The sequence below is a fragment of the Dromaius novaehollandiae genome, chromosome Z, assembly GCF_036370855.1.
Source record: "Dromaius novaehollandiae isolate bDroNov1 chromosome Z, bDroNov1.hap1, whole genome shotgun sequence".
NCBI classification, from domain to species: domain Eukaryota; kingdom Metazoa; phylum Chordata; class Aves; order Casuariiformes; family Dromaiidae; genus Dromaius; species Dromaius novaehollandiae.
The window spans coordinates 75038397-75063911 of NC_088132.1; the positions used below are offsets into that span (position 1 = coordinate 75038397).

Consider the following 25515-nt stretch of genomic DNA (forward strand, 5'->3'; position numbering starts at 1 on the left):
CTCATCGCTCGGGAGCAATCGCAGCTGCTGAGGAGCCAAACTCGGTGGCTGCGAGTATGTTGGTCCAGTGTCCCCCCCAGTCCGGAGCGTCATATGATTTCTCCTAGGGGATAACCGCTGACTGGGACTGCGTCTCCAAGCCGATCCTTTGCTGATAAGCCTGGTGCCGAGTCTCCAGCGTGAAGACGAAAGAGGAGTTTTCCCTTCCCAGCAGGATTTTCTGCTTTGAATGACAGAGGAAGGGGGAAAACCAAACCGCCTGGCACTCCTTGCCGGTGAGGCTCCTTCCCCCCGCCGTCTGCTGGGACACAATGGAGCTTTTCAGGTTGAGTCTGAGTTGCATTTGCCTCCTTCCTTGGCTTGAGGGTAAGTCTTTCTTCCTTTGCGGTAGCCAAAAAGTGGGCAGCTATCTGCCTCCGGGATTTTAACCCATTTTCTTGCTGAAGGGGTTGTGGTTGTCTGGCCGCAAAGCTCTGCACCCACTCGCTGTGAAACGAGTGCCCGCAGGTGCATTTCAAGGCAGCATTTGAAACGGGTAAAATGCAGATGTATAGGGCAGTGAGGGACAGGCTAGCGGGGCACCGGGCGAGCTTATCCAGGGGAACAGTGGCATTCTCACAGCTGGTTTTATAATGTGCTGTGTGGGAGAGGCATGTACAAAGCAACTTCCCAAGCGAGTCCCGCACTCCCTGCCCCGGCGGCTCCTTCGCGGACAGTCACAGGCGGAGGTGCGCGGGTGCACAGCGTGCCGACGGCGGTGCGAACCCGCCGGTCAGTGCTTGGAGAGGGGTTTCTGCCAAAGGAGGGCGGTGGGAAGTGGGGACTGGATCCCTTGCTTTAATCCGGCACCTGGTGGATGGCTTCCCCCCGTGCTTCGGACTCTCATTGCGGAAAAGGTTATCTGGAGAAGTGGGATGCTCTCGGGAGGTGTAAGCCTCCCTATTCGTCGTGGCGGAGCAAACTTCTGAGTGGTTCGTTTTAATCTTTGAGTGCATTGCAGAGCTGTGTGCTGAAACAGATCAGATCCCATACTCTGGCTGTACACAGAAATCCTGCCTAGCATCATGGTGCAGAGGCAGATCAGAGTTACCTGGGAACGGTCAGCCCCATGGTCCCACCCACCCCATCACAGACAGCAGGCAGGATCTCTGCTTTAAAAAAGAGCAAAAACCCCAAGATAATAAACAATCCCCTTTTTTATTTTGTTGCTATAGCTGAGATTCCAGGTTCATGAAAGGGACTGGCTGAAATAAATCCTTGAAGTGCTGCAAGGCTCATCCAGTCCCTGAAGCTGCAAGGACAGCAGATCTGCAGTTTTGCAGGTTAGCAGCTCTGGGGTTTTCAGCGAGCTCCTAGACCAAAGGATTATAACTATTTTGGCTACACAGCTGGGATGTTTATTCCCTAAAGATAAAGCACAGACTGGCAGCTCTGACTGTAAAGCCTTTTACCAACTAGCCCACAGTTTACTCTGCAGCCAGGTCAAAGGAGAGGTTTGCACTCACATGGATTTCATTTCTGCTCCTTGTAGCGTCATTTTTCTGCACCCCAAATCTCGCTGATTAAAATAAATACAGTGAATTAGATCTCTCTTCCTAAAGAAGGCCTCAGTGCATGCATTTCCCTGTGCTGGTGGCAGGTGAGGATAGGTGCACATCTTGTAGAAGTCCCAGTTGGCCAGGTTAGGAACTGGAGATGGCACCGTGGTGGGATGCCACGAGAGCAGGACTGCCATAGAGATGGTGCTCTTTCTTTTTGCTCTAATAAAGATCTTTGTCCAGCGTTAGAAAAAAGTGGTTCTTCACTGTGCCACACTAGTAGTAGTGCCAAGGACCATTCCCCAGCAAATGTCTTCTCCTTCACAATGAAACGACCTTGGAGCAATCGCACAATCAGCCCTGCATTTCGGCTAGGACAGTGATAAAACCACAGCCGTTTTGCAAGAAAGGAATTTATCTCCCCCATAGCTGGCAACGCTCCAGACAAGCTGGAAGAGCAGAGAGCAAACACATGCTTTGCCCCGCGGCTGACGCCCCCTCCCCAGCCCCCTCTCCCCGTCCCGTCCTGCCGGGGACTGCCTTGCTGCCGGCGGGACAGAAGTGTTTGCTCTTCCCAGGCCTTGGAGGGTTCCGTTTCCTACTGGCATAAAATCCTGGAATTGCCTAAGCTGATTCTCACAGTGGTTTCTTTGGAAATCCCCGGCCAGCAGGGAGGGGACTGAAGTGCCCTCTAAGGAAGCAGGAAGGTATGATGAGCTCTGGGAACCAAGCCTCAGGCACGGGCAGGATCTGTGCATGGACAAGCAGATAGGAGACTGCTGAAATAATACCACATTTAAGCTTAGTGTATGAGATGACCCACCAAGGAAGCTGAATGTAGTGGCTGTGCAGAAAGGACCTCTTGATCCTCACTCACTGAGCATAAGGCTGATGCCAGCTCTGTTTGGCTGCCTGACCTGTACCCCATACCCCAGGCGAGCTGCTCTCCTCTTCCCCGACCTCTTGGTCACCACACTTTAGAGGTTGCCCAAAGCATCATGCGTGGAAGAGGCAGAAAGGCCAAGCATAGCTGATACTCCCCCTTCCCCTGCACACGCCCCCCCAGCCTCCAACGATTTTCAACTCAGGGAATTTCCTGGTGTTGGCATGTTTAACTCTGCAGTGTCTCAGCAGCTCTGCTTGCTCTGCTTGTGTAGGCTCCCCTGCACACATGCAGGTGGGAGCATCTGCGGCAGGCGGTCGCAAGGACCTCCAAGACCGCCTGTTGGATGCAGAGCCACCTCCTCCTGCTTGTTGTGAGCCTCCCCTTGGCGCCTCATGTCCTCTCTGGGAAGCCCCTGAGCAGTCAGTCCCTGCCCGTCCTCTCTGACTTTTGTAGACCTGCGCCCCCCAGTTATCTTTTCCCACACCAGCACGTCCCAGGCAGAGGGACTGCTTTGCTCTCTCCCAGCTTTGCTCTCTGCTGTGCTCTTCTCCTAGCGGCTGAGTTGCTTTTTGACCACTGCTGAGCCCTGAGCCACTGCTTTCCCAGGATAATCTCTGACAGCCCCCAGCTCCTCCTCCTGAGATGCGATGGGCAGCTCAGAGCCAGGTGTTTCCTATGCGAGCCTGGGACTGGTTTTCCCCATGTGCATCAGGTTTATGGTGATCTGCACTGATCTCCTCTGCCCATTTATCGCCCCATCGCTCAGGCTCATGAGGCACTTCTGCAACTCTTCCCCATCCCTGCTGCCCCACAGAGCACCGTGGCATCGGCTGCTTCCCCATGCCACCACATGCAACAACCACACAGCCCTTGCCTCAGCCACTAATGAGGGAGCTGCAGAGCAGGGCCATCCCTTGGACTTCCTCCACTGCGAGAGCTGACTGGTCCCTCTCCCCTTCTGCTTTTCATCGATTACCTAGGTGTTTACCCATTCCAAAATCTTCCTTCTTTTCCTATGGCTGCTCTGCTCCCTTCAAGGCCTTTGCTGAGAGACCTGGTCAAAAGTGGACGCCCTGCCAATGAGAGCATGCCTCACAGTGACAGGGAAAGCTGTGAGGTCTTGCTGGTCAGCTGGAAGCAAGATATTCCTCAAGGAAACAGCAATGACCAGAAAAAAACACAGGCCAATGTGGTTGCCAGAAGCAACATCTGGGAACGATTCCTCTCACAGAGCCATGTTACTGAAAAGTAATTTGAGTGCAGACCAAGAAGTATTTACAGTGAGGTACTTGCACTGACAAGCCATTCACAAACTAGTTACTGGCAGTTACCAATATGTTTTGTTGACTTCTCTGCAACAAATGACACAGCTTGCTGAGAGCCAAACTGCTGTCTGAAGTGATGGAAACAGTGGACCACAAAACAATAGCTGCCAGATAGCTGCTCACCCACATCTAGTTCTGCTTATTCTGATGGACCAGATTGGTGGATGCTTGTTTCCTAAACAACAGGAACTCACCAGACTCCATCTAACACCATGTGTAGATTGGCCACATCTACTGACCTGTCATGGAAATATGTGTCCACATATGTAACATCTAAGTAAGCATGATCATAGCCTCAAGGAGGATTGGGGCAAAATAAAACTAATGTTGGTCCCATTCAACATCCTGCTGTGCAAAGAAATACCTATTATCACCTCCTGCCATGCTGGTCTTGGGCAAAAAATCAGGCAAAATAAGTATGTTCTTGGCCTGCTGGCATCCCCAGCAGTCCACTGCCCTAGGCAACTGCTTTTTTTATCCTTGCATAGGGCTGGTGCAATAGAAGCACATGTTTATCCTTTGGGACCTCAGGTTTTATTGATCAAATGTTGCAAGTGAATGTTGATAGGCAACGGGCATGCTGGTATGCAGCTGAGTATTGCAATGCAAGCCATCCCAGGAGGACCACAGTCAACGTGACCGTGTATTTTCCGTTCTTTGACATATTTTACCTCCGCCTCATGAAAAGGTGAATATAAGAGTATGTCTGCCTAGTAATGACCCCAGATTTAACTAATGACAAAGGTTTCCAGAACTTCCCAAAATGCTGATTTCCACTAGGAAACTTCCTATTATTCAGAGGCCAAAATTTCTCAAAACTTTGGGGCTGTCACCATAAGACAAACAGGAGGAACTGCGGGTGAAAAAACAATGATGAAAATGAACATCTAATCACTGACAAAACAATGGTGAAAATGAACATCTAATCACTGACTCTACGAATTAACTATCTGGTTTGGCAAGTTCAAGTAAAACAAGGAAAACACAAACAACATCTGAATCCTACATGGAAGCTGCAGTGGCCTGCTACTCAAATAGATAATGAAGGACAGGTCAATCTACAGTTCTGGAGAAAAAAATCCACACCATGAAACATCCCACAATTTGCAGAGATTTCTGGGAGTCCCCTAAAGAGGAACAGCCTTGATTTGTCCTTTGTTAGTGGAAGTCATAAAGTGGAGGACAAATCTGGAAACTAATCCACCAGATTGGTTTTCAAAATGCCATACAAAAGGAGAGAGAAGGCTCTGTGACTTTCCCTTCTTTACCACGTCGCAGTGCAGCTTGTTTGTTGAAGGCCTGCATCATGATTCTGTCCGACAGGACAATTTTCCCAGCCAAAATACTTGAACAGCGAAACAAACTCTGCTTTGGGAACGCCTGACCCTGCTCTGCTTACTTGGCAAACAGTCTTTTGACTGTTCAGACCTCTCTTTACACCCTAATTTCAGGAAGTTCCCAAAAGCAGATATGAGAAGAGCCATACTGTAAAATCATTATCAACTTACCAAGCTCTTCTTGAGCTGAGTCCTAAATTCACGCTTCACTGACTGCTATGAGTCAGACCTTCACCTGCGTAAACACGCAGGATTTCGATGGACCTATGATGATTTGAACAACCTCTAGATTCAGACAGTAATTACTCACAGTCTTTTCTATACCCCAATATCATGGCAAAAAAACGAGACATTTCTAGAAAAGGAGGCTGGGCGCATTGTGCCTCATGCGTCATACGTGGTGCCACCATGGACGTTCAGCTATGATGCTTTTATTGGCCTGGGAGCAGGGGAAATGCAAGAGGCAAAGGGGGAGAAAGGGTAAAGTCACTCCTGAGCTAGGACAGGGAGTTTGTTGCCACCTTTGGGACTTCAGGGACCCTCACGTGGCTCCACAGCTCACACCTGGGATGATGGAGGCTTTGCAGATGTCTGACTTCGTGTGATGGCCACCACTGTGGCTGTCCCTCTTTCCCCTTCCTCCCATCTATCTCTGTGGTGGGATCGCTCCTGCACCCTACTTGGCTGCAAAGGTGGTACAAGGCCAGCTCAGTGGCTGGAAAAGGAGCCATGGGAGAATCATACCCACCTTCGCTCCCCTTCACCTCAGCTAAGCTCATGTCATTGCTAGGGTGACAGTAAACCAAACCAAGTCAGTTTGCAAAATAAAGGAGAGGGCTTTAGTAAACCTTCCACTGACATTGTGGAAGCATTCAGTTTGACGGGGAAACCACTGAGGAAGAAATCATGTTTGGCATATGTCCACTTTTCTGACTACCACTGCAACTTAATTACAGCCCTAAGGGGGCTTCCTGATAAACTGGAAATGCTAAACAAAAAGAGTGCCAGACTCAAAGGAGTGTTGCTTCACTGTGCACATCTGGACTTCCTGCATTCGACCAAAAGCATCTGCTCGGCACAAACCTCTCATGACAGCAAGTGTCTTCCCATCTGCTTTTAAATTCCTTATCCCATGGCCCCGGGCTGGTCCCCTGCGCAGAGAGGGGCTTGCTGCCTGCTTGTTGCAATGGCCACTGGATGGAAGGAGATCTTTTTAGTCCAGCAAGCACAGATTGCCTTCCTAAGAAGCAGTTATTGCCAGACAGCATTCAGAGTTGCTCTTGTTCTCTAATTTAAGGGTCTCAGGCTGCTAACTTGAGTTAAATTAAATGTAATGTCCTACGAGTGATCTTACTGGAGCAACATATTGCACTGAGCTCCCTCTGTGCAGGGAATCCTCCTACTTTAATTGGACAGCTTCCCTCCTTCTGCCACAACATCTCCTAGTCTCTATCTGGTCCTGACCCTCTGCAGGAGGTGAAAACAGCCTGCCAGACCCCTGGGCGCACAGAAACAGCTTCCTCCTGTTCAGAAGAAACATTTGGCTGCATTTTTGCTTATGGAGGGATATGGTAACTTCAGGCCATTGCAGAAAATTGCTCCTGCTGCTACAGTTAGCCACATGAAACTTCCTCCTGCTTCACCCAACATCTTTCTAGACTGCTTGGTGTTGTAGATGTGTGTGTAAATCGCCAAGAAAGTCCCCCTCTACATTTAGTCCTCAATGTGAATCCTGGTAAGGGATTTGGAAAGAAAAGGGTGGTAGCTCTGCAATACTAGCAATGAGGGCAGGAGAGTAGAGGTGGTAAAACACTGCGTTTGCCTGCAAGGAAGAGAGTCAGATCGTCCATAGCAGGACAGGTAGCAGTGTCTTCCACATTGCCCTAATGTCTGAGCAGCTGGAGATGGTGTTCCCAGTTTCTCCAGTTTGCTTCTTTTGGGCTGGAGCCATTTCTGATACGAGTTGGACTCTCTCATGGCTCTCATGGCTGCTGTTAGAGCTAGGACAGAGACCAAGATTGTTGGCAGGGTCACTTGAGAGGACAGGAGTCTTCCAAACCCTCTTCCCACCTGATGCTCCTTGAACTGCAGCTGTAGTCCCACCTGACAGGAGACACCTATAGCCTGGGAGATCTGATATTCAAGAATGAGCTTTGCAAGGAGGCAAACATATGTAATGTTTACCAGAATGGTGTGGGTCATTCTCCTTCTTAGAGAAGCTACGAGTCTGCTGTAGTTGTGGATAATGAATCTGGAATAACCTGCACAAGAAGTTTGTCTTGATAACCCAGGGTATGATATTGCTGGCTCAGAGGTTTCCATGCCATGGTGCATGTACCACTAGTGCTATGCTTATTTGGGGTGGAAGCAGGAGAAACAGCTTGGAGATATTTCTCTGAGCTGCTCTTACTGCTTCCCTGGGAGCTCGTGAGGACCTGCTGGAGATCCTGGCTCTGACGCCTGCTGCCAGCTCCACAGCAATGGGAAATCAGCTCCTGCACATCTGCCTCCAGAAGCATGAGCAAAGCAAGAGGGTCCCGAGAGGGGGCTGCTGCTGAGGCACGTGCTCTGGGCAAGTGAGGGCATGGGGCTGGGAATCCAGTGGGGAAGGGAAAAATGGAAGAACAGGGAAAGTGAATGGGGCATGGTGGAGATCCCCAGGCTTGGAGTGCAGGGTAGGAAGGTCAGGTTATATGGACCATGGCCTGCCTGCAGGCGATGTGCAAGACAAGGGCAGAGGCAGGCAAGGGCATGCAAGCAGTTGGTGGGAGGATTTAGGAGGAAGGGAGAGCTGGGGCAGAGGAACGCAGAGCAAGGAGCTGCCAGGACAGTGGCATCCAAGAACCACCTTTGGGAGCTCTCCTGGGTCCAGGAGATCCCCTGCAAAGCAATCTGTCTGGGAGGTGCCCTAGCTGCCCCAGATGGGCACTTGCCTTTGAGCAGAGGTAGAGGGAGGAAAGGGTAAATCCCTGACTGTGACTCAGCACTCATGTTCACGCTGCAGAAAAAAAAGCCACTTGGCAAGAGAAACTGAGCTAATTAGAGTATTTTGTGAAGACCTAGGGGCAGAGCAAAAGAGGCCAAAGCCAACAGCGAGGCTCCCCGGTGACGTGTTCTGGGAACCCATACTCGCTCGGCTCTGACCTACCCCTTCCCTCCGCAGAGCCTTTAAAGGGAGCGACCCAGCCCCAAACAACTCGCCAAATGGCCTTGATCAAGTCATCACAGGCACTGCTTAGAAACAGCAGAAACATTCCCAGCCGGACGGGGCTTACTGGTAACCAAGGCTTTCCTGGTGACATTACCTTAATTAGGAATATTGCATGAGTTCTGCTCCTAAGCCTGCAACGAACAGCATGTCCCAGGGGTGCTCATGCCACAGACAGGCGGGGGACTATATTTGCTTGTTTTCCTTTCTCATAACCAGACAGAGTGGCAGCATCATAGGACAAGCCAGCTGGCATCAACGGCCTTTGCTAGAAATTGTTTATTTTGCTCCTAAAAATATGAGGAGGCAAAAATGTTCAGCATGAGCAGCTGAAAGCAGGCATCTATTCAGGCTCTGAGAGTAAGGCTGGTGTTTTTCAGAGACGCTGAGCCCACGTCCCCAAGCCTACGGTGGGTTTTCTTTCCACCTCGCTCTCTTATACAAAGTTGGATACCATGCTCTGCTTCCTCCAGGTTAGTATTTCCCAAATGTTAGGGCTGATGGCCATATTCGCAGGGGTACTGAGCACTGGCACTAGGGATGCTTGGCAGCGCTGGGAAGAAAGCTCCTTTAGCTTCATGAATACGGATTACCTTACGGACAGATCAACTTCACGAGAGCTGTCAGGAGGGAAGACACTGAGCTAGAAGTTCAGAGGTGGAGGGTTATAGCCCCAGGTTTGTGGCCAGCGTAATGTCTAACCAAGCAAAGTTTAGCTAGACCTCTGTTCCCAATCCTTAAAACAGTGGTTATACATCCAGACCTTGCGACACAACGTGAAGATAAAATTCTATTAATAATCTAGTGTCATGTGCTACTGAGGAGTGGTACAAATCTCAAAGAAAAGCACTCGTGTTGCAGTGTTGAGCTTCCTCAGCTCACAGGGATTTCCATCACGGACAGGCTGCCTTGGATTTTCGGTGGGATGAATCTCTGAAAACTGAGACCTGCATAAAACCAAGAAGGCTAGTAGAAAGGGGCAGCCCAAAAGGGTAAAATGCCTGCAGGTTACATGTGGATGTGCAATGATTGCAGGTAACATGCAGACAACATAGGGACTCTTTAAGGAGGAACACGTACCACCAGGGACTATACACAGAGAGCAAAACACAAGTTTGGCCACCGGATTAAACAGCAGAGCTCTTCAAAATTAAAAAAAAAAAAAAAAAAAAAAAAACTTCCAAAATGAACAGTCATGTCCAAGCACAGAAAATAAAAAGCAGCACAAATTCTGACATGTTTAATGTTGACCCAAATAAAGCATCTGAAAAAAAGACTGTGGAGAAGCAACTTAGAGAAAGCATGAAAAACTACTAATAGAAATTTTTTCAAACATTTCTGAAGTAGGAATCCTGTGGGGATAATGAGGCAAATAACTGATGTAAGTATAGGAAGGGCAACCAAGGAAGGGCTGTGCAGGAAAGCTGAAGGAATTATTGGCATTGGAATTCACTTCAGATGTGGTCAGGGAAGTCCTCACACAGCAGTCACTCCTTACAGTGTGAAAAACAGTACCAAACAAAATTGTCAGTAGAAGAAGTTTTAGAAAAAAACAGTTAAATCAGCTATGGCAAATGACAAGGCCTAGATGGCACTCACACTGAGTTAAAGGAAATTAAATACGAGATTTTTTGAACTTCTGAGAGAAATGTAAGCTATTGCTTAAAGTGGCTTCAGCACCAGAAAAAAAAAAGGATTATGGCAACTATGTTAATCTTCGAAAGGGATCCTTGCAAAATCTGGGGAAATACAGGTCACTAAATTTGATTTTGGCATCAAGCAAATCAATAGAAACTACAACAGAGAACAGAATTAGCAGATGGACAGATGAAAATGAGAAAAGTCAACACAGCTTTTGTAGAGGGAACACCAGACTGACCTGCAATGGCATAAATCAGCTCATATATGTGATTAGCTGATCTGGATCTTGTGCTTGGGTTTGCAGAAGGCTTTTGATAAGATTCATCCACCAAGGCCTTTAATATCAGTTATCATGGAAGAGAGAAAGATTTCTCCCATGGGCTGGTAAGTTGTTAAAGATAAAAAACAAAGAGGTGGAATAACTAGACAGTGGTCCCAACAGCAGGAAGGTATCGGCAGGTGCCCATGAAGATTGGTGCTATTTGACAGTGATCTTGAAAAAAGGTGTGAATAATGAAGTAATAAAGCTTGCTCATGGCACAAAATTATTCAGAATAATCAAAACAAAAGTTGACTGTGCAGAGCTGCAGAAGGAGCTCGTGACACTGATTGAACACTAATGATTAATGAACTTCTGTGGTGAAAAATATAATGTAATGTACATAGGAAAAACAGGTCTAACCATAAATACCTGGGTAACTCTCCTGAGTGAGCTCTTTCCTTGCCTGATTTTTATCTTCTTCCCTTATACATGTGCTAATGCCCAGTACTGGAGATAGGATATTGGGCTCAGCAGAAATTTTGTTTGGCTCAGTACAGTTCTCCTGCTCCTTAAGTTTCTTATGTTTTTATGCAGTGCTCAATTCATTACTTCTGAAATGTGTGTCTCCCAATCAAGATGAAGCAAAGCATTTCTGCAAATCCTAAAAAAGAAAAAATGAGGCGGGAGGGCTAGGAAATTGTATTTGTGCCTTTGGATTATCTGGAGATTATGTGAGATTATGTAGGAGACAATTCTCCTGCTTGTGGAACCGGACAGTAACAAGGCTTTGAGACAGAAACTCAGTCCTAAAGTGCATTAAACCTCAATTCACACAGCCTTTACTACATGGTAAAGAGGACTGCACTCACGAGCTGCTCACAGACCCTGCAGAAATTTTGTTTCTGGCACGCAGGATTGGTAGGAATTGCCTGGGCCGTCGGATCCACAGGACCGTGTAGCGCAGTATCCCAGAACCAACACGTCCATCCTCACCTCATCTCCATCCAGCGTAGGAGGTGCATCAGGAATTCTAGCTGCCTCTCCCTGTGCGTCTGGGCCCCACCAAAAAGCCCCGAGCTGTTTCTCATCTAATAACCACCAGGCGTTATTAGTCTAGCAGACCCCTAGGATTTCCTGAAAGAAAACGTGGGAGCTCTTTTAAGCTATTGTTTGTATCCTTGTTATTGTGTACCGGCTTCTGTTTACACTGTTGTTAGTTTTTTCAGGTACCAAGTCAAATATATGCTGCCAGGGAAAAGTATTGTTCTTTGCTTTGGGAGGGGAAATTCTGCAGAAACAGATGTTCAGATAAGCATCACTGTTCTTGTCTAACGTCGGTTTTCAGGCTTCTCTTACTCACTGCACTCGACACGGTACGCGGATGGTGCTCTTCACAGTGTGACTCTCGGGGAAAAGAGAAAAGAATTTCACCACAACAGATGAAAGTTGTCATGTTTTAACTGTAATTAAAATGGAAAGATTTCTCAGAATGTGGTAGAAACTTGAATCATTTATTTCTATTCCTCTGTGTGTAAATTAGGCACAAAATATACAACAGACGGTACGTCTGTGTCAGTGACATATGGTTTAGCATTTAGTATTTTGTTCAGGATGTTCAAAGGCCACACTCATTGATTTTGCAATGAAAATGGATGCAACTTTCCAGCTAACAGAATGATATCCATCCCAAGTCATCAAAGGCCTAGATGGGCCCCATTGCTACCCAAAGCAACAAGTGATTAAGAAATTGCTTCAAACTGTGTGTCCGCTGTGGGACGAGTATAGGGTCTCTCTCACAGAGGGATTCTTTAAATATGGTACCTTCATGTCTAGGGGGTACAGACCAGTGTCAGATGTACTAAATCCAAGTTTACTTCAATACTTACGCAAGTCAAATTAGTCAAATACTTCCAGACTTTTGCAGGGGTATGGTTTTATCCCTCATGCTGCTGGAATATCACAAGAAGCCACCTAATGGAAGCAGTAGCCTAAGGTGGCCTACTTGGTGACCTAGATAGGCATTTGGGGATTTCAAGAATTTCAATTATTTTTCGTCAGAAAGATTTGATCCAGATTGGGGTTGAGGGGGAACAAACCATCCAGTTATTTTGGAGAGAGGGAAGGATGAGTACTTATTTAAAGCTTTAGCTGGTTGAAGTATTGTATTAAATATTATAGACAAAAATATCACAAAAGTACAGTCTTCCACAGACAGTGAATTTTTCTCCATTAGTCATAGGAGTTAGTCAGTCACGGTTATTCCTCTCTAGTATTGTTCCTGGTTATTTGTACACTATGTATGATAGAGAAACGTAATTCTGGGAAATTGGGAGGATGTGGGAAATGCTGGCCTAGGCATGATCCCACAAAGGACCGGTGGGTTAAGTCTCCCCTTCCCCAGGCATTTACAACATCTCATGCTCAGAAGATATGTTTGCCTTGGACATGTACCGTACTAAACCATGTTCTGATTGCACCGTAGTATCAGAGGGGCAAGGCTTCCTCATAAGGAACACGCGGCTGGAAAAGTGCATCCATGTCTCCCACCACAAGACTGACGGCATTGGCCTGACCGACTGCAAGCTGCACTCCCAGCAGCAGCAGTGGAGCTGGGACCCCACCACCGGGACCATCGTCAGCCTTAAAACAAAGCAGTGCTTGTCGGCCCACAAGACACGCAAGTATGCGCTGGCCAAGCTAGAGCCCTGTGGGGACTGGGAACGCCAAGCGTGGGCCTGCAGCAAGAAGGGACATTTGACTTTACAAAGCCTGGGCTTCCACCTCAGCACCAAGGAAGGAGGCCACAAGGTCTTCGTCTCAAGGGAGAAGGACAAGTTCAGTAGGTGGAAGACTTTAGCGGATGAAACCATCTGTGCTGCTGCCCAGACAGCAGCTCTGAGGCCTGGTGAACCAACACAAGAAGCTGTAGACAGACTGATCTGGATATATGAAAGTAAGATGAAGTAGATTTAGCAACTGACAACATCTAACCTTAGGTGTCATCATCACCTAGAAGCCACCTAACACCAGGCTTGCTTTCATCATCCTAACTCATGGTTACTTTGGCCAAGTCTGGAGAGATACTGAATGGCTCAAAGCCAGCCTGACTATGCTTCTGTACCACCAGTTTCCAGTAGTTGCTGTCCAGTGTTTTGCAGAAAGCATGCAGCATCTCACTGGGTCAGGCTTCTAAACCTCAGCTGTGAGTCTGATGATAGGCAAAACTCAAATATTTTGGAAAGCTGGTCTCAATCAGTGCCCAAAGCTAAGAACCATTTGAATTGCTTGAGAGTCCTAACTCCAAAATGGCCAAGGTGGAAGTCTCATGGTTAGGCATCTAGACTTTGAAAGGGCCTTTTCATACTTTGTGCCTCTGGATGTTATTCAAAGTAACAAGAAAACTAGAGGCAACTGAGAGCCTTTTTTAAACTAATATGAATTATGGAGGAGCTGCTATATTTGAAATGAGAAATTCTTGCTTCAGTTTGAGCAACATATTAGAGTTATCTCCTACCAGACCCAAAAAGTGCTCTCATCACTAATTAAACCACGGTTCTAACCCTCACCCCATGTTCTCATGATCCTCAAAAGTGAGTGTTGTTCCTGATCCCTGATGTAACTGCAAAGTGACCAGTGAATGCAGCAAATGGTGGTAGGTGGTTTAAGTGTTGCCCTCTCTTCACATTAAGAAAGCCCAAAACATGACATCAAAAGTTTATAAATCGTGGGGCTATTTCATCAACGTTATGGCCTCGCCTGCTAAAAAGAATGAAAGCTCTGCCTTCGTGAACATTCCCTATCCTCTGCCTAAACTGGATGCAAAAAGAGGCAGAAATCCTGGCCCTATCATAGTCTTAAGCACTTGACACCAGGCTAACTCCTAACAACAGACATCAGGCATAGTCACTGCACCAAGATGAGACTGTCACTAAGACAGCCAGTGAAGCACACTGCAGACAACTGATTATTTATGATCCAGTCTGATTCCTTCTTTCGTTTGCTCCCTTATGACTTACAAACTGGGAGGTGGTTTCAGGACTTCTCTCATGAAGTTGTGTGCAGAACTGAGACCTGAAAAATCACATTCAATTCCTATCCCCATCCTCTCCTCTCCTCCTGTCTTCCACTCCAGGGATCAGAAAGGACCTGGCATTTGTAATGACTTTTCTCTGTTTGCACATTCTGTTCCCAGCCTTCCTGAAGGGAAATAATTTCCTTTACATGAGGCTACTCCTTATATTAAGGCCTGATGGTGCCAATGAGGTTTTAAGTGCTGCAGAAATGAGTAAAGAGAAAATGTGATGAATTTGGTTGGCGTAAGCAGATGGATTATAAGTTTAACCTTTTGACACAAAGAGGTTATACCTAATTGGAAATAGAAAGAGCTACAATAGCTTTTTTGGCTGCAATGTGCAGACAAGATGGCCTTTTTACCCAGGTTTTTAATTAGTCAACTAGAAGGTTAACATGTAATTATCACAGATCAGTAGTCACAAATGTTAGTTTAACGTAAAGGTAAATAAAGCCAATAAAAAAATAGATACTGTAATAGGCTAGTTAAATATAGACTAGGAAATGCCTGGAACATTTAAGATACAGGGAAAAGCCATGTGAAAAGGGCATTTGCATTCCCCGAGGCAGTGTTCCTGGCATGCCAGTGCTCCCTCGGAGCCAGGCTCCACAAATAGGGCTGCAAGTGTAAAAACACAAAGCAGGCTTCGAACCAGGTTCTGCCAGTTACCGTGTGTTGTGCACACCGATAGCTTTCCTATCAGCCCCATGGTTCAGAGGCTACCGGAGCGAACGTCTTCTGAAGACTAATGACACTGTGCCAGCCGTGGCCTTCTCAACCAGTGTAAATGACTGTTTGAAATCTGGATTTCTCAAATACTCCATCAACAACAGTTGATACCTGAAACCATATTTACCTCACTCACTTGCAAGAGATATGAACTATTTACCACCCATTTGATCACATTTCTTTATCTACTGTGTTGGTAACATCTGTGATGCTTAGCTATAGTTCTGCTTGCCTTTTCCTCCTACCTCATGCCTTAACAGCTGATATTGCATTCATATTTTTTGACCATAATTGACCTTACCTACCACCAAAAACAAGCTTTTGTCTGGCTGTGGGTTCAGTCTTCAGAGGTTCACTTTATCCTCTTTGAAATCGGTGAGAATGCAAGGCCCTTGACACAGAGGAGGTGACTGGCACTACGCTGTTTGCCTTGCAGGGTACAGGACTAACATGGCAGGGCTGGGTTCCCGTCCCTTGCGTACCCAGGATTCTGTACAAAAAGTAAATGATAATCACATGCATCTTTGCTTTGTTCCCTAAGCTAAAACCATCGATTCATCAAAGACCCACGCTGTGGACAGGGAGCCTTCCATGGGCTTGACTGACCCACCTCTGACTAACGAGTTTAACAACACAGCATCACCAGTGAAGACTAAACAGGCACACCTCCCAGCAGATGAGGGTGAGCGCTTTTCTGAACACACATGTAACAGCAGCAGGAGGGAAAGTGTGGGAAACATCTAAGGATTACTCAGTTTTTTTCCAGTGGTGGTAAGTACCAAGTACTTCTGAAGGACTTCCACACCCACTTCTGAGTGCTTGGAGGCCGCTCTCACACAGTGAGTGGAGATATTTACCCTGGGAAGCAATTTGGTGATATGGTGATAGTCTTAGCCTGGAGGCACAGCCACCAGAAATTATAGTTACAAAGAATTTCTGTGTCTGGGTGACACTGAGGAACAAGAAGGTTCCCCTTCTCCTTCCACCTCGATACCAAGGGGCTCTGTGGTTACTGTGCATCCAGGAGGAAGCTACAGCTCCCTCCGGTCTGACAGTGCAACCCGCTAATCTGAATGTCTCCATCTTTCCCCCAGATCCGTCCTACAGTCATTCTAAAAAGCACCATGGAAATCGGGGGAAAAGCTCTGGGGCCAGGCTTGCAGGTAGGTCTAAGGATTAACCAGAGGAGGAAAAAAAACAGGTGGACAAAGGTTCATCAGTGCCCCTAACCTTCCCACCAACTGCAGGGTTACATTCCCATGCGTCCAGCTGGGGATGCACAGTGCTCAACACAGAACAAGGGTGCCAAATTACCTGCCTGAGAAATGCCTTTTAATGATCAAACTGGGCCTGGAGTACAAGAGGGAGCAAGAACATGCAAATGCTTTGTCCCAGCTCACCAGGAGAAGCAGTGATATCACCTAGCACTGGTGCCTTCCCTCTCCCTTTCTATTGCATATCAAAGAGTTGTAGAGTGGAGAAGTATGAAGAGTTGTTGTCTCTTGAGCAAGAAAGAAAACCCTCATGTGGCCATTTTCAATAGAGGGATGCTGGGTGGAACAGAGCAGCTGTAGTGTGTTGAATTTAAACAGACTAGTTTTCCTGCTCTACTGCTGGGGCTGTTAGCGCTGTTCTGCAGCAATACTAGAGGTGCTTTTTGCAGCAGTAGTAGGTACAGAACTTGAACAGGTATGGTAAAAGCATGGTGGTTTTACATGATATCCTTTCAGGCACCAACTGGAAGACAGCTATGCTAGTCCTCAGCCCCTTGGCATTCATACTGGGATTAATAATACTGACACTGAATGTTCATTACAACAAGTAAGTGAAGATGAAGGTTCTTTTGATTTGTCACCTCCCTGTCTGGCATTTCAGAATAAAATCCTGATCTTGGTATCCTCCCCCCTCCCAGACATGAAATGTTTGACACCGACCAGAGGGCTCTGGTCATCTCTCCCCTTAATTTCTCCTCTCTGTCATCCTGTTTCTCCCTTCCACTTACTACCCCATCCAAATGCGGCTGCTAACGTTGGCTCCTTCTGCTCTACATCACTCTCGTAATTTGGTTAAGGGAATTTGGGAACTGTGGCTGCTGACCCAGTTCACATGCAGTAGCATCAAGCAGCAGGCAGATGCAGTTACATGGTCTCTTCTCCGCTCTCCTAGGAAGAAGAAAATCCTGTCTGCTTTGAAGAGTTCCCCAGACAGCAGCAGCAGAGCTGACTTACGGGAGCAGTCCCCATTACCAAGAGGCCCCCGGCCACACACTCCACCATCTCGCTCCCCTTCCTTGAGGCACGGGGAGATCCTTATCGAGTGGAAAGACGGGACTGTCACTCCTCTTTTTGATAATGCCAATTATCAAATGGACTAGCTCTGAGCTGTTGTTTCCCACTGTGTTACCCGCCGTCCTTCTCAATGGGGAGAGTGCCTCCTTACAGGATTTTCTCCCTTGCCTTACTATTTTTGACAGGGAGTTGTAAGCGCTGTTTGCTTTTTTAACACTTGAGAACAATCTCCTTGTGCAGCACAAAAGTTGAAGCAAGCAGAACAGATTGTTTTGTTTGCATAGGCATACACTGCTTAGCTCCTCCAGAGCTACTTTAACCCATGACAAGACCCAGCTTTAGCTAAATGAAGCCGAGTATCTTGTCAGCTGCAACTGTCTGCTGCCCTGAAATTCTTGTGTTATTGAGCAGGCAAGAAAGTAATTCCTCTGAGACAAGGAATAAGGTGAAAGCACAAATCCTGGTGAATCTTAAATATTTTTTAGGCTTAAAACAAGCTGCCAACAGACATAGAAAGCTGTCAGTTACTTCATCCGTGAGAGAATGTAACTAACAAGCAACGTCTTCAGGACTCAAAGGTGAAAGGGTCTCCAAATCTGCCAAATCGCCCCAGAATAGAATCATTTTTCTAAATTAAAAAGTTGCACCCTTTCCTCTCTGCAACACAGCAAGACTGCTGCTGAGAGAGTATCTGTTTCACAGAATATTTTTATATTTAGGGTGTACTAAACCTGGGAACATATTTTAGTATCAGACATAGGCAGAGGAAGAATTCCTTCTCCACCAGTGACTGACACGCAAATACTCAGAATTGAATTCTGACTTTCCAATGCTTCCACCTTTAAAATAAGTCCAAAGACTTTGTGTACACTGTCAGGTCAAGTTTCCAAATGTCTAAGCACCACAGAACTGGTGGAAATACATTCTGTACACAAATCCCTCAAAACGCACATGCAGTGCCCCACCCGCCATCACAGTTACATCCCTCTTACCTTCTTCTACCACAATTTAGATGCCCATCCTTGAAATTTTGTCCATGGAGCACATTACCTAACAATTTACAGCAGTTGTTACTCTCCCAAATCTTGATGCATTTGGGGAACGCTATATATGCAGTGCCATTAAAACGCAAAAACTCACTTGGAGTTCAGCTAATGCTGTGAAAACAGCAAGTACTTATGTTCATTACTGCTGAATAGGCAGAACAGATGACTTGATAATAACTCTAATTCATACTTAATTTGCAAATCTTGCTCAAACATAAAGCCAGTAACGCCATTGTTTACAAAACATTGATTAAATGGTAGGTTAAGTAATAATAAAAAATAAGACTGTGAAGCAGTGCATGGGCTTTTAATTTTTTTAATTTTTTAAGAAAATTCTCCCCCTCTTTTAACTGGTTCTAATTTTTTAATAATTTCTGACTGGTTTATAGATAGATAATAGATAGTTAGATACTAGAGACAAAACTTGCCAAGGTAGGGACAGAGGAGGTGAGGGTGTGACTCTTCATCACTAGAGGTCTCAAAGAGCACACGAGCCAAGTGTCCATCAGGAAAGACTCTGAAACAGCCAATTCTCCCTGGGGCAGTGGATGGGCCAGACGACGGTGGGAGGTGCCTTTCATCCTCTGCTTCTAGCAACCAGCTGAGAAGCATTCACTGCAATCACACAGCCTGTGTGCTCTTCACTGTCTGCCATCACTTGAATGCAATGTTTTTAAGCAGCGTTCATAAATCAAAATAAAACCTGCCTTTAAAGTGGAAGACCACTGGAATATTTTTTTTTTTAAATACAAAACAGGATGCACAAGTGGGCATTTATAAATCACTCTATAGGAGGATAACACAGTGCTGAGCAAGACACCATTGCCACAGTGGCACTGACATTATTAACACATGCTGTGCCAAACGATGGGTGCTGCACATCTAGAGGGTTACACAATGCTAAACTGCAACCTGTATTTCTCAGTCCAGTTCTGCTGCATCTCTGACATCCCCCTTCCCTGGCTTCTCTTCCAGAGCTGGTGTGATGCTGACAATACTGTCTCTTCACTCCAGCCATGAGAGGGAAGACAGATGGTGAGCCCACTTTCTCACATATTTAGTTCCCTTCAAAGGTCCAAGTGCCTAGGCAGCAATGTAGGGGGGAGAGGGGACACTTGTTTTCCCCAGAAAATTCCCCAAAACTCAACAAACCCGACTGCTCATCCAAAAATGTTAATACCATTGTGCTTTTTTGGTATTAAGGCACCAAAACATCCAAAAGACATCACCCATTACTATCAGAACATACATGATCACAAAAAGCACTAAAACTGAACTCCCACTGATAGCAAGGAAATTAAGAGATATTCACAAGGGATCAGATGCAGGCGAGCTCATCGGTATCATCACAAGCTACTGTAATCATCCAGCATGATCTATAGCACTGCATGTGACCTTGCTGCTCACATGTGGGTGCAGCTTGCAGTCACTGAAACCCTGATACTATCAAACTGATGCAAGATTGCACATTAGTTTACGTATTCTGTGCAGAAGCTGGGGCTCGAGGCAGCAAGAGTTCACTCTCCCAACCAACAGAATAATGTATGGCCAACATCACTGTTAGAGAGCGAAGAGGCAAAAATAAAAAGCAAAGAAAGAAGATGACATACAGTACTTATAAGGTAAATTTCAAGTTAACTGTTTACTGAGTTTCCTTGGATTGAAACTGTTTTTAAAACAGTAGATTAGTGATGTACATACATTCATGATACAAACAAACAGGACCTGAAATGACAGGACAAGTTATCACAACAAATCAGTGGAGGAGCCGGGAACAGAACCACTGCTGCCCTATGTGAAATGCAACGTGCAACTTTTGCAGTAAATGTTTTGTTATTAATTATCTCCATATGCTCATTTTCATAACTCTGTAGTTCTAACATCAAGCAGCTCAGGAGACATCAAGTGATTGATTTTCAAAAAAGACCCATCGTTGCTCAGCACTTTGAAAAAAATAAAGGACACAAGCAGTTTTTGTTAGTTGTGGTTTCAATTCAGACATTATGGTTGAATCAGATCATGCTTTTCAGCATGAGCTAGAAAAAGGTGGGGGACACAAAAGCACAAGTTCTCTGAAAGCACCAATTATTTTCACTGAATTTGTATAGATTTTAAAAAAAAAAAGAATCTACATTTCTGCAGTCATCCAATTCTATTTGTTAAAAAAAAAAAAAAGAAAAGAAAAGAAAAAAGAAAAGTCGGGCCATGTTTCTTTAAAAGTTTCCCTTATTCTTCAACAAAGCATTTACTTTCTGGAGCAAAGAAACTGATGTACATCTTTCAGAGTTGCTTGCATATCCTCAAATTCTGCAAATTTGCAGGCATCCTCCAGCTTCAGCCACCGGAAAGCCTGATGCTCCTCCGAAAGCTTGATTTCTGTGTTATAGTCCTTCATTTCTGCCAGCCAGTAAATGACGGTCTTGGGTTTGCCATTGACAGGGTAGTGCAGTTCTCTCTTATACCCCTCTACGAGGGTGAGCTGACTGGCCCGGAGGCCAGCCTCCTCCCGCGTTTCCCGCAAGGCTGTTTGAAGGTCATCCTCTCCTGGATCCACATGGCCTGCCAAGAAGGTGAAAAAGTCAGTCTCCAAGTAGAAAACTTTTTTTTTTCCCCCTCTTTCAGTTGGCAATGAGGAAACATTGGTTTTGTGTCAACTACTGTGCCCTCTCATCTCTGTCCCCCAAACTGAAACTGAAGAACACAGATTGCATTTCAAGCAATTTTACATCTTGATTTCCTCTCTTGTGGCTTTTAGGATCCCTGTTTAGCCTGCATCATCTGAAATTACCAGTGGCCTGTCAGCACTAGAAAAAAACCTTATTTTCCCAGTTCTCCTCTTCTTTTCTGGAGTACTCTGCACCCATAATGCTCCACCTTAGAGATCACATTTCAGGCCAAGGACTGTGAGCTTCATGAATGCTTTTCTTTAGCCAGCTAAAGGGGATACTGCTGACCTACAAAAGTCCTAGTCCTCTCTCAATCCTTCCCTGCCACAGAAGCCTAAGGCAAAACTCTTACCCACACCAACAGCCCAGAAACAATGGGTCCCAACACAAACAAATGCCATTTAAAAAGCAATTTCAGAACAAAGCCTTCAACCACTGGATTCACACCGCAGGACATGAGCTCTAGAGCAACATCTTGAACATTGCTTTATAACCAAAAAGTGAAAGTTGTCAGGGAACAAAACTAGGATTCCCATGTGCCTTCCTTATTCCAACACATCCTAAACTAGTAAGAAGTTCATCATGGAGAGGGAGCAACTTCAAGTGGAGAGGCAAATGGAATCACTCATTTAAAGGGAAGAGGTAACCGTCTCTGAGCTTCATCCTTGACATGACTGTATTTCAATGGTAGATCAAACAGTTATGTGCTCTGAGCTGTCTTAGAAGCCTTTGGATACAAAATTATTAAAAAGTCCAAAACCACCAATACTTTCTCCTATGTTGGGACATGTAACAGTCTGGTACTTACATTTTTCTCCCATAATCCCCTCCAAAATACAGCAAGCCTAAAAGCCAGCCCTTTCACCAGCTGTGTAATCCTTCAAGCCTCTCCTCTTCTATTACTTAGAATGAGAGGTGCCATTACAAACAATGGATAAATATAACATATCCCCAGCTGTTCATACTTTTGTTGAGAAAAGTCAGATTTGGTTTTCTCATGAAAGCCTCAGACGAACAGAAATAGAACAAGCCAAGAAAGATCTCAAAAAAGCAACATACAAGGAGTTGGGAAATTTCAAAAGAAGAATTAAAAAAAGTTAGGCTTCACTTTTTCCCTGTTTTAACTGTTTCCTATGTAGGTGACTGCAAATGCCCATGATTTCAGCACAGAGATGAATCTTTCCTCAGGTCCCAGGTATCCAAACCCACCCTTTAGTAGTAGAACTGGGGTACATGGGAATCTCATATTCCTTTGCTAACAAGTCCCACTCACTTGTTTGCTTGTGTATCAGAAACTCAGCAACATGACATCATCTCAAATGTAAAATACAGCTCTATTCCAAAAGGTAGCTGTACAGAAAACAGCATCTAATGCTGCATATTGATGTCTCAGATATGAGATCAAATATGCTGAGGCTTTAAGTAAAAATATTTTCCCCTCACTCTCAACACTGCAAGTCAAACTGTCACCTTCTTTTTAAGAAGGTCAGTATTTCCATAGCTGGGATTTTTACTAACAGTTGAGAAACAGAATCCACTCAGCCTTGCACAGCTGGATTACTTTTACAGTATTATTAGGAAACACCCACAGAACATTCATGAACAGTAAATAACCACTTTTTAAATCACAATTATGACCCATAGTCCTCAAGCATGTGATGAGCTGAGAGAGCAAAAAAGCTGAAGGGCTGAGATTCTGCTCCAACTCAAAAGGATACAAACACAACCTCCTACTCACTAGCAGAGGGAAAGGCAATCACTTCATCCCACCCTTGCTAACCACAAGTCTAAGTTTCCAGCTTTGTGCAACATGCCCTACTTTGTGGGAGAAAAGAACTGCTGACAGCACATCACAGCACCTTCCAGATCCTCAAAGCACTAATTTGCACTAATGAAGTACCAATATGCTGAGGAGGAAAGTGAACTCTACATCCCCTTCCCATCAGGCTCAGTTAGTGCAATGTCACTGTTCTAGGAGCTGAGATGAGGCTGAAGAAGTTCATTTGGGGGGATCCAAGCAGGTACAGTTTAATCCTATAAGAGTTGCAGCTGCTTAAGGGACTTTCAAAGTATCAACAAACAGCTGTAGCTATAAGTGGACTCATCTCCTGTGTGTTCTCACAGATGTGGAAACTTATTATTCTGGCTCCTGACACATTAAAAACCATGTCTACATCATGTAGAAGTTATATTTTTGCATCATACAACCTGCAGCTGCCTTTGAAGGCCACTCATACTACACAGAATATAGAAATGCAATGGCTCATTCATTTACTACTCCAAAGTATGTATCAAGCAACTATTACATCTGTCATCAGATTATGGGTTTTGTATTATTTTTGATCTAAAAACCTTAAAAGATACAATCGTGACTGCCCGAGATGTTTGTCCACAAGTCATTTTACTCACAAGTGTGATGGCTTGTCCACAACTACAGCATTCCCAGTAAACCCTTCCATATGGAACTCTCCTCTCACGACAAATACTCATGACCCAGCCCATGTTTTTTTTAGCTTCCCAGTAGCCTGCAAGCTACTCCTTTAGCCTTTTGGTGAAGAAGGCAGAGGGAGAGGTTTGGAAAATTTTGTTCTTTCCTTTAATAGCAGGGCATAATAGATACTATTACTAGCTTTTTGCCAATTTGCAAATTCCTGCTAAAACACTGTCCACGTGCTATGCTTTAACAGCACTCCATTTTACAAAACAAGAAGTAAAAACTAGTCAAAAAGCAGGAAGAAATCTCACAGGGTAAGAAACAGCTTGAGAAGATCTACGAGGAATTTATATTATTTCTGTGTTGTACTTTCCCCAGTACCAGGACTGCGAGGCTGTAAAACCAAATATTGGCTCTGCCGCACATCTTTATAGGCAAGGTGTTGCCGTGGGTCTTGGGGTACTGCAAGGGCTTGTCGTCTCTCCTTCAGGGCCTCACTGATGAGTGAGGATGACTTAGGTGAAGAGGGCTGATAAGGCCACTTCTCCTAGCTCTTTCTCCCATCTCTGCTGCACAAGGTCTGCACTGCATTCCTGATCAATCATCTCCTCAATTATACCACCTTAAAGAAAGTCATTTTAAGGTAAATCATCACTGACTTCACTTTGTCTTCTAATGTTGCGCTGCAAGCCATGACCATTCTGATCATAAGTGGATCAAACACCCCTGCATCAACAACAACCATATCTGCCAGAGGGTCAGGTCTGAGAGGGAAGGCAATAACTTGTCTAGCTACCCACTTTTAGTTAGCTGCTGAATGTCTGCCAAAAGCTTCCGACATCTGAAGGAGCAGGACTGGGTGACCTCCCTCCTCTCCAACTGTCACAGCCAATAGTTTATACAACTACTCTTTGTAAGGAATTTCGGCCACAAAACTCCCCACTCTGCTGCTGAAACAGCCTAGACCTGCTGCAGTTAACTGATTAAACTGCCCTACAAAACTGACCGTAGCAGAGTTCAGCCAAAGGTCAGTCTGTAATCTAACACAAACAACACTGAAGTATATTATCAGAACAAACATCACCTTTGGGCGGGGTCCAGTGATGGGTCCCATAGGACGTCTGAAGAAGGAGGTATTCAATATTGTCAGTGACCTTAGAAGGAGGTGCTGACTGCAGCCTCCTGTAGATTATCAAGCCACATGCTCTCACAGCCATGCCTCTCTGCTAACTGCAACAAAAACTGTGGAAAGGAGCAGAGGATCAAGCGTGAACAACAGGGGAGCACAAACAGACAAGTCATTTATCCAGAAAGTGTGTTTCAGTGTGGATTAAAAGTCATCCATTCCCTTGCAGTTACTGCATAATTAAACTACATCTTAACAACGAGCCTAAGGTAAAAATAGAGCCTTTTAAGAGGAAGCAAGAACATTTATAAAAGCCCTGATGCAAAAAAGTGCTCTCAAGAAGCTTGAAATACAATTTGCATGATGTTTCTTTGCAGTTGATGTATTAAGAAGTACATTGCGGAGACAGGAAAGGACAAAGCAGAAGAAAAGGCTGTGATCAACACTCCAAAGCCTTTCACCGCAAAACCCCAAAGGCCCTGTGCAGAGATAACGCCGCAGCACGGACAGCGCCTCCCCCCCGCCCCGCGGCCCAGGGCGGCCGTCCCGAAACGAGCCGCCGCCGCCCGGGGCACCAGCTCCCCCTCCCGCACGCACCGGGAACGGCGGAGCCCGCAGGCTGGGCGCCGCCAGCAGGGCCCGGCCCCGCGGCCGCTCTCCCCCGCCGGCACCGCAGAGCGGGACCCCGCGGGGAGGCGCGGCCGGGACGCGGAACAGCAGCACCACAACACACACAAATCCACCCACCCACCATAGCGGCCCCCGGCCCTCACCTTCACTTCCGGGAGTGACAGGAGGCGGAACTCAGCGCCCGACTGGCAGCGGCCTCAGCCAACCGCAGCGGGCAGAGAGACACGCGGGCGACACCACCCCCTCCTTCCGTCCTCCCTTCCCGGCTTTCTCCCCGTCCCCGCCCCCTCTGCCGCCTCGACGCCCTCGGATTGGTTCCTCCTCGCA

General features: G+C 46.0%; 2 protein-coding genes across 5 annotated transcripts; one reads left to right on the plus strand and one right to left on the minus strand.

Annotated features, from left to right (window-relative positions):
- The first annotated feature begins 19 nt into the window (after positions 1-19).
- LOC135325113 (uncharacterized) lies at positions 20-19052 on the plus strand. The gene is made up of 6 exons (XM_064502671.1): positions 20-366; positions 12680-13150; positions 15540-15680; positions 16093-16161; positions 16729-16819; positions 17165-19052. The coding sequence occupies exons 1-6, from the start codon at positions 312-314 to the stop codon at positions 17370-17372; spliced, it is 1035 nt and encodes a 344-aa protein (XP_064358741.1). The 5' UTR covers positions 20-311; the 3' UTR covers positions 17373-19052.
- A 903-nt stretch (positions 19053-19955) lies between these two features.
- LOC135325114 (bis(5'-nucleosyl)-tetraphosphatase [asymmetrical]-like) lies at positions 19956-25457 on the minus strand. 4 transcript variants are annotated; one of them, XM_064502673.1, is made up of 3 exons: positions 25332-25457; positions 24517-24674; positions 19956-20891 (listed from the first exon to the last, which is right to left on the minus strand). In XM_064502673.1, exons 2-3 carry the CDS (start codon positions 24647-24649, stop codon positions 20578-20580), a joined length of 447 nt encoding a protein of 148 aa, XP_064358743.1. In that variant the 5' UTR covers positions 24650-24674; positions 25332-25457; the 3' UTR covers positions 19956-20577. The 4 variants fall into 4 exon arrangements, with proteins under 4 accessions (XP_064358743.1, XP_064358742.1, XP_064358744.1 ...); XM_064502672.1 differs by having other exon boundaries at positions 25156-25344; XM_064502674.1 differs by having other exon boundaries at positions 25310-25341.
- Between the last annotated feature and the right edge of the window lie 58 nt (positions 25458-25515).

What these genes read in the sequence shown, in the direction of transcription:
- LOC135325114 (XM_064502673.1), bottom strand. Translation starts at nt 24,649, where the DNA reads ATGGCTGTGAGAGCATGTGGCTTGATAATCTACAGGAGGCTGCAGTCA. An exon ending in TCACTGGACCCCGCCCAAAG is followed by an intron (nt 20,892 to 24,516) that starts GTGATGTTTGTT and finishes CCTTCTTGGCAG; the next exon opens with GCCATGTGGATCCAGGAGAG.
- LOC135325113 (XM_064502671.1), top strand. Translation starts at nt 312, where the DNA reads ATGGAGCTTTTCAGGTTGAGTCTGAGTTGCATTTGCCTCCTTCCTTGG. An exon ending in ACTGATCTGGATATATGAAA is followed by an intron (nt 13,151 to 15,539) that starts GTAAGATGAAGT and finishes TTGTTCCCTAAG; the next exon opens with CTAAAACCATCGATTCATCA. An exon ending in CTGAATGTTCATTACAACAA is followed by an intron (nt 16,820 to 17,164) that starts GTAAGTGAAGAT and finishes CCGCTCTCCTAG; the next exon opens with GAAGAAGAAAATCCTGTCTG.